At 39.7% G+C, this 10,540-nt stretch overlaps 2 protein-coding genes across 3 annotated transcripts; both read right to left on the bottom strand.

The window, feature by feature from the left end:
- Positions 1-368: 368 nt before the first annotated feature.
- Positions 369-6,994, bottom strand: mtmr2 (myotubularin related protein 2). Of its 2 annotated transcripts, none has more exons than XM_079649799.1 (16): positions 6,718-6,994; positions 5,541-5,643; positions 5,417-5,440; positions 5,222-5,288; positions 5,027-5,121; positions 4,840-4,944; positions 4,502-4,606; positions 4,335-4,418; positions 3,711-3,860; positions 3,437-3,625; positions 3,116-3,301; positions 2,818-3,024; positions 2,625-2,717; positions 2,436-2,549; positions 2,179-2,355; positions 369-1,590 (listed from the first exon to the last, which is right to left on the bottom strand). In XM_079649799.1, the coding sequence occupies exons 1-16, from the start codon at positions 6,795-6,797 to the stop codon at positions 1,429-1,431; spliced, it is 1,941 nt and encodes a 646-aa protein (XP_079505925.1). In that variant the 5' UTR covers positions 6,798-6,994; the 3' UTR covers positions 369-1,428. The 2 variants fall into 2 exon arrangements, with proteins under 2 accessions (XP_079505925.1, XP_079505926.1); XM_079649800.1 differs by having other exon boundaries at positions 5,222-5,285; positions 6,718-6,993.
- A 1,071-nt stretch (positions 6,995-8,065) lies between these two features.
- Positions 8,066-10,540, bottom strand: cwc15 (CWC15 spliceosome associated protein homolog). Its single transcript, XM_079650570.1, has 7 exons — positions 10,408-10,540; positions 9,524-9,671; positions 9,233-9,345; positions 8,999-9,096; positions 8,808-8,918; positions 8,554-8,702; positions 8,066-8,451 (listed from the first exon to the last, which is right to left on the bottom strand). The coding sequence occupies exons 2-7, from the start codon at positions 9,658-9,660 to the stop codon at positions 8,322-8,324; spliced, it is 738 nt and encodes a 245-aa protein (XP_079506696.1). The 5' UTR covers positions 9,661-9,671; positions 10,408-10,540; the 3' UTR covers positions 8,066-8,321.

Here is a 10,540-nt window from a genome sequence, read left to right as displayed (position 1 = left end):
ATTGGGACTGCTGAGAAAAAAGAAAGTCACACTCGTTAGTGTGCATACTGTTCTGGAAACGGCTTCGTTACTCCTGACTAACTAGCACCAGAGACTGTATTGCTAGCGTACAGCACCACCTAATGATAAACGGTATAACAGCATTTCAAATGTCTAAAAAGGAATTATTCAGCGAGTGTAATAAAGGTTAATGAATATGACATTTATAAATAATAAAAATGTAAGTACGCTTTATCTTAATTATGCATAACGTGCCTCATATTTTACAGTTATTGCTCATGTCGTTGGGGTTCTGCTATCCTTTGAAACACTAAAAGATTAAAGTCAGGAAAGAAGCTGTGTTCACACATCACGCTATGGAAATCCTACCGACTCCTGTCCTTTGTTTATTGAAAGTATTTACATACGCAGTGGAAAGGCTGACACTGCATTAACCGCTTCACCAGTATTAGTTGACATTTTAAAAACTGTGCTATCCCCCTATCTCTCAATTAGACCAAGGCACAGATATTTAAAATAAAATGTGAAATAAACACCCAAGGCAAACTATTGTTACATATTCTGCTTCCTATAAAAACACATTGGCTGCTACTAGTTTAAAAAAAAAGAAGAATATTAAGAAATGGATACACACTAACTTTTAATGTTAATTATTAACTGGAGAAATTAACTGTTGCATATTCATATTGAATGGGAACATTTCTAATTCATTTGTGATATTAGACAGGCATACAAGTCTGGAAAGAGGGATAATAAATAACTAGTTAGAAAAATGAAAATTACAAAACATGAGATTAATACAAGACATAAGTCTATGTATTCATAAAAAAACTGTGATATTTGGTCACAACAATCTAAAAGCACTGACTTCGGAAGACAATCTGCCAACTTATTTTAATGCTATGTATTTGTCCTAACATTAGAAGCTAACAACCCTTTAGCTACATTGTTGAATCTCACAGACCACTTAGTTTAAGTACTAGAGCTCAAATGCAGTCATTTAAATCAATCTCTTAACATTTGCAGAGGAATGAAGTGAGTGTTCCTATGAAGTGTATAAGGCATACATAATTCACCAGAGTAATATTTTAGTGTACTTCAGAAATGGTCCAACACTGATTGTAGGTGGGTCGATGAGCTATGACAGTACTCACTATTCTTATCACTAACATCTTGACTCTGGAGGCAGAGAACAATATGGCTGTGGTCAAAGCACTAAGAGACAGTCTCCGGTTGTAAGCAGACTCTATATTCCCTGTAAAATGTGCAAACACAAACAGACATTTGGTGGTAGTGTGTAACGCGGCGTTTCACCCAAAGAGCCAGTTTAGCACCCAGGTCCTTCATGGCGTGGCCTACAGATGACTACTGTCAGCTTCTCACAGGTAGTGTTTAGCTTCCGCGACCGTCATGAGGGTCACAGTTACGTCAAACAAAGGTCTGCACCGGCGTGATGGAGCGTGTGGGGGAGCCGGCACGTTCAGAGGAAGAGGCCGAGCGATTGGTCACCTCTCGCTGCAGGTCGTCCACTCTCTTCTGCAGCTCCGCACGCTTCGCCAGCAGCTCCTTGTAGCGCTGATGAACAGGTTCCTGGTAACAACAAATAGGTTGACCTGTAAATCTCAAGTTCAAACACTTCAGAGAAGCATGAAATTCTTTGAAACGCTGAAGTCCGATCTAAAGGGGGGAGACCTGTTAAATAATGTAAAGATTTAACAAATAAATTCCACTTGGAAACTTCAGCAGATTACTTACATTAAGTTGTGTTTTAGATTTATTCCATATTTTTAGGAATAAAAACTCTAAATCAATCAGGCTATTAATGATATATGAATGAACCCCTCTGCAGTCTGTGTGTGTAAGTGCCACTGAAGTGGAGATTTCTGGAGTATTACAAAACAAAACTTATTTGAGGCTTCAAAGATATGTATTGTAAGTGGATTATTCAATGGAAAATATGTTATGATTAATTATGCTGGTTTGGTGAATTTGTTAAATGCTACACATGCAAATAAAGACATTTAGTGAAATAAACTGTTAAAATTTATATTTGAGGTTTTCTTTCCACTAGTCTGAAAGCAGTTAAAAAGCAGCCCAAAATCTCAAGATTGACCAGTGCATAAAAAGAAACAATGTTTTGGCCCAATGTATCTGGCCTTAAAAAGCCTATTGCCATACCTGAGGCCTCATGCGAGGGTTCCAGCGGATGTAGTAGCCAACCCAAAGCTCCAGGTGACGTAAGCTGACTACAGGAAACAACACGTGGTTGGTATAGTTCACATACAAGGGATTGGTGAAGTCCTCCAGCTGGCTGTTGATGTAGGACCACAACGACACTGTTCTCTTGGGAATCTCCTGTAAAATAAAAAGGGGAGGTTGACATGATGTTGGACTCAGACCTCCAACAAAGCTTTGAGAAAAGAAAATGCTCTTACCTCTTTCAGCCTCTGCTGTTCACTGTTGCACAAGAATGTCCCAAACAGGCAGCTGTACAGGTGATCCAAGATGGTCACCAGGAAGTTTTCGTTGAACTCAAAGGCAGCAGGAAACTAAAATAATAACAGCTTCTTTAGTGTCATTGAAAGACCGTGTTGATCTGAAGAGCAGCTCCATTTATTGCTTACCTGGCGAGTCAATTGCCAGACACAGTCGATGAACTGAATGAAAACAGGTGAGCGGTCTGCGTCGGTGTGGTTCTTATCGCCGTGACCAACACGCTAAAAGAAGAACAAAGGATAATCAGCGATGCAACTGATAAACCAACAAAGCACTTGTATTTTTACCAAACGTCTAAATAGTTTGATAAAAGGTGTTTACCAGCTGGAAGCGGTGACCGAAGCTCAGCCACTCTTTCTCCAGCAGCACCTCGAAGCCGCGGATGGTGCGGTAGTGAGCGTCCAGCATGAGCATAGCCAGGGAGGTGAGCTGGCCCGTGCGGTCCCAGCCGTCGCTGCAGTGCACCACCACTGAAGTTTTCCCAGACTCCACCTTGTCTGCTATACGCAGGGCTCCTGCTAGGATCAACTAAAAGTAAAAACACATGCACAACAGAGTGGTTGTTATTCTCCTTAAGTTGAGAGGAGATCCGGTATATAACACCAAGTCTTTCGCTCACCTTGATGTGCTCAAGCCAATGAGTGGACTCCAGATTGGAGAGCCAATGGGAATCCTCGATGTTGGGGTAGACCACGTCCTTCAGCTTGCGTAGGGACTCTCTCATCACATGGATGTTGTGAATATCCAAGAACACCAGTTCAGCATTTTGATACGCATCTTCACTTTCATAACCACCCCCTTTCATCTGAAGAAGAACATTTTAAAACAAACAAGGGAAGACATTTAGCAAGCAGACCCTGAGTTTCTTTACATATAGAGATGCACTTATTGCAATTTTCTTGGCTGATTCCGATTTTGGCTGATTTTCAGTATTATATACCTTGTTGGCAGCAGCGTTGACACTGGGCCTGGCATCGAAGATGAACAGTTTATGGGACTGAGCATTAGCATCCATGATGGCCTGAAGGTATTTCTCATCCTCTTTGCTGCGCTTCCCGTTTACTCCCACCATGGGCTGACTGCAACGCGTAACTGTGGCCTGGCTCTCCGGATGGATCCATGACAACACCTGCACACAGAGTATAACAGAATGTTACCAAAGACAATCAGACAATATGATGAGGAGTGGTTCATGCTGAAGAAAGGTCACTCACAGGTATCCTTCCCTTGGCTCGGAAGGCAGCTACTCTCTTCAGCTCTTCGTCTGGTATGTTCACAGGCACCGCCAGGGTTGATGGGTAGGTGTCACAAACCTCGTAGTGGTCATTGACTTTTGTTACCCTCCAGCTTTCATTTGGTATACCCTTTAAAAACACACAAGGTACCAATTTAATAAAAACAGACAAAGAACTAATGTAATAAACCGTCTGGAATTTTAGATTTTTTAAGTGGGTTTGAATGTGTTACATATTTACATTCAGTTTATTACCTACAGTAGATGTCGGACAGACCTTGCTGATATGGAACTAAAGCCGCTATTTTTGCTTACTAGGCCCTATTTTTTGTTTTGGGGTTTCCCCTTTCCTGAAGTGTGTTGTCGCGCTTCTATGGCTAGCGCTCCAACACATCTAAGCGGTTGACCGATAACAACAGAGCTGGACAGCTAACCAATCAGAGCAGACTGGGCTCTGGTTTCAGACAGAGGGGAAAAGAGGTTCAGCAGCACAGGCAGTATGAGATAAATAAACAATGGAGCAATTACTTCATACCGCCCTAATTTAAACATTCCCAACAATCTAATTAAGATATGCCGGTCGAACCATGTTGTTTTTAAATACCTGTCTTTTGTATTCTGAGACAGCGTCATACACCTTCCATCCGTTTTCAGGAAACACTTGGCCATATTCACAGGCAAAGATTTGCTGTGGAGAGAGGGAGAGGTGTTCAGTCAGCAGACAGAGCTGATGAACAGTGACAGAGACACCAAGGCTTAAAAATCACTCACTAGCCCGTTGGAAACAGGAAACGCAAATTTCACCAGCACTTCGAAAATGGACTTCCTCAGTGTGTCCTCCAGTTGTTTGTGAGCAAATCGCAGATTACGCATATCCTGCAGATAGGCAGAGCAGCAGGTCATGGACATACTCAGAGGTCTATAGTTGTATACATGTAAATATGATTTCATAGCAGTAAAGCATCTTTGCTATGCTATTGTAGAAATATAGCATGTTCATAGACTGACTTATTCTTAAAAAAATGTGATTTCAGATTCGTTATGCCTGTGCACTGTTCCATCTACTGAGTTGCCATATAAAGCAGGTTTAGTTTCCTCATCCTACTCACCTTGCATACTAGCCCGTATGACACGTCGCCGCGACTAGAGGCACTTCCAATCTTTTCCACACGACTCACCACCCCGAGGGGGAGGTCCAACACAAATGATGGCTCCTAGAAACAAACTACACATTAACAAAAACTGTACGTTTTTGGAGCAATTTATACTGTTTTTTAAATGTTTTAAAACCCATACCCTGTCCATGCATCTGAAGAAAAGTCTGTAGTTGGTTACTGTCACCGTCCCCCTCATTGCTCCGATGAAAGGACAGAAGTAGGTGACATCTTGGGCTACACAAATAAAAAATAAAAAATGATTTATAGCCAAGCACAACACATATAGGAAAAAACGAATTTGCCTTTAATGCATGAATGCAAAGAGAGCACATACCCATGTCATGAACAGTTTCATTTGGAAGTAATTGTGGCTCTTCTTTGTCTGAATCTCTAGGCACCTGCTTAAAAGATAAGATACATATTATACCTAAAGGAGAAGCGCTCTCTTAACCTGAACATATTAAACTAGCTACGGAATTATTATTATTCAGACTGCTTCGTCTAGTTTGTAATTCACAAGAAGGCGTACCTTGGCAGCAGTTTTTGGCTTGACCTGAAGAATGCAGAGAAGAGGAGAGTCATGCTTTGGACATTTTTATGAGTAAATAAAAAAAATCAGCATTGTGTAAGTGACATTTGTGCATGTAACTGACCCTGAGCTCTGGGGAGAGCTCTGTAGGAGTGGCCCCGGAGTCACAAGACATGGCAGAGGCTGCTTTGGCCTGGGCAGAGCGGTCAGAGCGAGAGGTGGACGTGCTGTGGAGAGATAACAGGACAAACTATAAAAAAGAAATACAACTTTTCAGAGTAAAATGTAACTACAGCCATGTTATTCTCATTGTACTTATGCTGAAAGCATTATTTGATTAAATATGAGCCACCTAACAAAAATGATTGCTGAGTATAAGCCGAGTAGCAACTTTAGAACAGCGAGAGTGAATTTACTCAATAAGAATAATTTTAGGTACTTACTCCATTTTCTGTTACTTATACTTATACTCCAAAACACCTCGAAGGCAAATATTGTTCATTTCACTTTACTACATCTAAAGTATATACTTAAATAATATAAAATATAATTAACAAGTAAATGGTGTAATATTATTGAATAAAATAAGACATTATCAATTCAAAATGTGGGTGATGTTCACATTAATAATAATCAAATGTTCTGATTCTGAAATGGGCCATTCTGCATAACGACAACTTTTACTTTTGGTACTTTAAGTAGCCTATGTTATAATGCTCGTATTTATGTATAATGTATGCAGGACTTTCACTTAAAACAGAGTATTGCTAGACTGTTGTTTTGCTACTTTTAATCAAGTAAAAGATCTGCATACATCCTCCACCTCTTCTTTAGGATGTGTAACTGTAAAGCATACTGAGGAAGTATGAATGAAGAACCTTGAAGGCATCATCTTGGGCTGGTTTTTCACAAGTTTTAAAGCCTAAACTATTTATTGAATATTCAAATACACAATGGGTGGCATTACTCTGGAATCTGATTTGTTTTGATTGACATTTGCTTACATTTTCCCTCCTACATTATAAAAGATTGTTGGACCTTTTCATTATAAGGGATAATGGCCGATAATGACAGGCTAGTTAAATGGTGCCCAACTGTCAACATCAGGGTTCGTTTCATGGCAGTTTGTTAATCGCAAATTGCATTATTTGTGGTTTAACGGACGCTCCTGAAGTTTTAGTAAAATAACATTAGTATTAGACATGTCAAGTCACGTTACAACACTGAAATACACAGCTGTCTTTTTGTTTTAAAAACTTTTAGCTAGCTTAAAAGCGGCGTGTTGTGGTGCGTTTAGCTACCTGGACAATGAATCAACACTTGGCTGTCGGGACGAGGAGCACTTCGAGCCCAGGCTGTCGATGCTGCCGCTCTTCTCCATGTTCTCCTGCTTCAAGCGTTAGGATATCTGGTGCTGTTGGCACCGAATAATGCTCTAAAGATCCCCGTATACAATGAAGAATGTCTTTAAATCCCCCCTCGGAGTTCAGTAAATCCCCACCAACGAAAGGAAGCTGCCATGTTTTCCCAGCAGCCTCCCAAAGCCTGTCACAATGGAGCGATTGTTGGAGAGGGCGCCCCCTGCCGGAGGGCTGCATGCGCTGTGGACATTCTGATTTGATTCAGAAACATCTGGAAGAGGCATTTGGTGGCAAATGCTTTTTAAAGAAATGTCAGGGACTTAAATGCATTCAAACCGCGGATAATATCAACTCATTATCGTTATAGTTGTATTATCCTAACTGTTTTCGAGAAACACAACACGTACACACTTATTGCGTTCCAAATTATCCATGTTGCAAAGAATCATTGATTCATTTTTTGGGTTCATTGCATCTACTTGGAATAAAAAATGCAGCACTCATTTTACTGGTGTTTATTCTGCACATGGACCTAAATATATCCTTTGCAATCAAACATTGAAGCTTGAATGTGAGCATTTAAGTGTTTAAAATGTCTACCCCAACATTTTAACAATACATGATTGTATAATTAAAGTGAATTGTTTTTTTTTTATCATATTCATGTTGGAACATAGGTTTTCATTCTACTATAGAATTAAGCGTGTGTGATTATAGGCTGCAATGAACATAAAATGTTTTTTTCACCAGCTATCTTTATGTTGAAATGCCACTAAAAACTAGATGAAACTATAACCACTTTTTTTTTTTTAAAGTAAGAGATTTATAAATATCTTTCCAAATATTAGTTGTACATTTACTTCAAGTAGGGATGATATAAACAGTGCTTTACACAACTAGCCAAATGAAAATACAATTCTATTACAAATAGGACAGAAAGCCTGAAATCAGAACTCGCACCCCAAATGAATTTCCTTTTAAATTTCAAAATAATGCGACTGTACTTTGAAGAAAACTTAGAAGAATTTGATGAACTAATTACATCATTCAAATCTTTTTGCCTATTTAATTCCTTTATCTCAAAAGGTTCATTCAATTATGATTGCATAAAACCCATTCTGTTAACAGTTTTAAGTGTGTTATCGTGCACACAATTGGACATTAAAACCAAAACCCCACATTTCAGGAAAAAGGTAGAATACATATTTAAGGAACAATGCCCTTTAAAAGAGAATCCTTCAAAATGACATGGATTTCCTCAAATAAATTCCTGCAAGCCAACACAATCTTAAAGTTTATTGAAATGTTAATTTTATTTAAAAAGAAAAACCTACAGAAAGACATTTTCAACTTTTAATTTGCTTTATTCAAAGGATGTATCTTTCCCACTCATTTATATACAACATCTTACTTGTTGACTGTACAAATACTAATGCATTTGAATACAGAATGTATGTGAATGCCATTTGTCAATCTTGGGATTGAGGGAAAGGAGAGCGAAGTCTAAACAAAAGGTTAAAAAAAAACAAAAAAACATCAAGTCTTTACTTTACATATTTCTCCATAAATTTCTTGTGGAACTCAGAGCGCAGTGTGTCATTGATAAAGCGTTTCTCCTTCCTTGCTTCGTCAACTCCTTTGGCGCAGTTCTTGAACACAACGTCATCATCCCACCTAAAAAGATATTCATTTTAATTTAATTTGAGTGGATTATAAGTGGAAAGTGAAGAGAACATTTTTCTTTATACATAAAACTCATGTGTCTTTAAGCCATACCTTCTCTTGACTCTGAATGTAGTCTGAGTCGGGGCAACCTGCTGTTGCTGTTGCTGCAGCTGCTGCTGCCCGGCCAAATTGATCAATGGATTGCCACTCAATATATTCTCCATGCGAATTCTCTCCTCCTCTGCCTTCTGCTCCCGCTCCTAAAATGGGAAAAGAAACAACGTCACTCAATGACAGCACATTGGCCTCATCTCAAACAGAAATGGCGTCTTCACTTGTCAGCTGTGCAGTGGTTCAAACTTTACTTTGCGTTCTTGCTCTTCAGCCCGTTCCTTCTTGATCTTCTCCAGTTCTGCCAGAAGCGCTGCAGTGTCGTCGTCATCGCTGTCCTCCTCAGAGTCCTCGTCCTCGTCATCCTATAAATAACCAGGCATCAATGATGAGGGAGTTCTAATCCCCAAAAAGTGTGATTAAATATTGCAGGGCATGCTCTTACATCGGTGAGAGGGTCGTCAGCATCAAGGTTGGCTGCTGGGATCTGATCTAGTCTGGGCCTCTTTGAGGATGATGACGAAGATGATGATGTGGTGTGCTCTGGAAAATTAGGGTCAATGCAGTATATCAATTATTGGTTTGATGGGTATATACGTTACATAACATCAGTAACTTGCATAGGAATAAAGAATAGAAGACATGTTAAAAAACATTCAATCTCGGCAGAAATACCAACCTCTTGGTCCTCTCTCTCGGGTCTTCTCACGTGCAACTACACGCTCCCTTTCCTCCAGCTCCCTACGGAAGTCACGGGCACGCACCTCTTCCTGGTTATCCTGGGTAGGTTGTCTGAGAAGAAAACACATTTGTTATATTTCCAGCAAATGTCCTCCTTCAGAGTGAGCAGGTAGAAAGTGAAGTAGGAAGAGTTCAGCAACAAACATACTGGATAACAATCAGCGGTTGACTCAGTGAAACACAGATAACAACATACAAAAATCATTCTACGCATGTTTGTAATACTGACCTGTATTTGATCTTTGTGTGACCCGGGAGATCTCGACTGGAATACTGCTTGGACAGGGCACTTAAATCCCCTCCACCTTCTCCCTTACCTCGCCCTCCTCTGGCCGGCTCAAATGTTGGTCTTGCAGCTGTAGTCATCTTTAATAGATCTGAAGAGAGGAGAACAAAGATTACATTAACATGTTTATCCAAAGCAACTTACATCATTGAGATACAAACTAGGAAGAACAGATACAAACCAAATAAAAACCAAGTGATGTTCAGAAAAGTACACACCCAAGACCCGAGCACATTTAAATAGAGAGGGGTCGCTAGAAACATGAAGCTCCTGTCATAAATATCAAGCCGACTTGTCAATAATGAGGCAGCAGTCGCGTCATTTGAATCTAACAACATATGTTACACTACCCTACGTCTAAGTCTGTTTTAACACAAAAGTGCGGAAACTACCAACAAAGTGTCTGAAGGGGAAACATTTCAGGTGATATGGTTGTGCGGTAATGTAGCTTTAGTTATTTCATCTAATTGAAGAATCACATCCAACAACAAGTTAAGCAATGTATTGTCAGTATGCGTTTTGCTCATCAGACCTTTAAATAACGTAATACTTATCTTATTGCATAAGAGACATCTGCTGTCTTTTATAAGGCAAATAAAGGTTTGCTAATTATTGCTAAAGAACAGAAGCTAGCGAGTTGTCCACTACGGCTAACAAGTTGCTAGCATGCTAACCTGGACCAACAACGATGAATAACAAGACACCAATACTAATTTGTTTAACCTGTCTATTGTGAACACTCAAAAATGAAAAGTTTCAAAAATTCATTTCACTAAAATTCATTTAAAGAGTAGTTTAGAAATTGATTTTAGGTAAATAATACTTACGGAGCTGCTACCGCACGAGAAAAGCCGAAACAACGCGTGTCGTCACTTCCTGTAGAAACCCGGAAAAGATGCATTCATAGGCCCTCGGAAATGTAACAACACTGAACCCATGGCGCTGTCTGAACCCTTCGTG

The sequence above is a fragment of the Notothenia rossii genome (assembly GCF_949606895.1).
Source record: "Notothenia rossii genome assembly, chromosome: 9".
Lineage (NCBI taxonomy): Eukaryota > Metazoa > Chordata > Actinopteri > Perciformes > Nototheniidae > Notothenia > Notothenia rossii.
Note: the sequence above shows the minus strand (reverse complement) of the source record. Positions and strands in the feature narration are given on the sequence as shown.

Coding starts and splice junctions, on each gene's coding strand:
- mtmr2 (XM_079649799.1), bottom strand. CDS start 6,797: ATGGAGAAGAGCGGCAGCATCGACAGCCTGGGCTCGAAGTGCTCCTCG. Junction 4,607..4,839: donor CATACGGGCTAGTATGCAAG/GTGAGTAGGATG, acceptor GCCTATCTGCAG/GATATGCGTAATCTGCGATT. Junction 2,718..2,817: donor TCGGTCACCGCTTCCAGCTG/GTAAACACCTTT, acceptor TTCTTCTTTTAG/CGTGTTGGTCACGGCGATAA.
- cwc15 (XM_079650570.1), bottom strand. CDS start 9,660: ATGACTACAGCTGCAAGACCAACATTTGAGCCGGCCAGAGGAGGGCGA. Junction 9,346..9,523: donor CACACAAAGATCAAATACAG/GTCAGTATTACA, acceptor TTTTCTTCTCAG/ACAACCTACCCAGGATAACC. Junction 9,097..9,232: donor CCGAGAGAGAGGACCAAGAG/GTTGGTATTTCT, acceptor CTAATTTTCCAG/AGCACACCACATCATCATCT.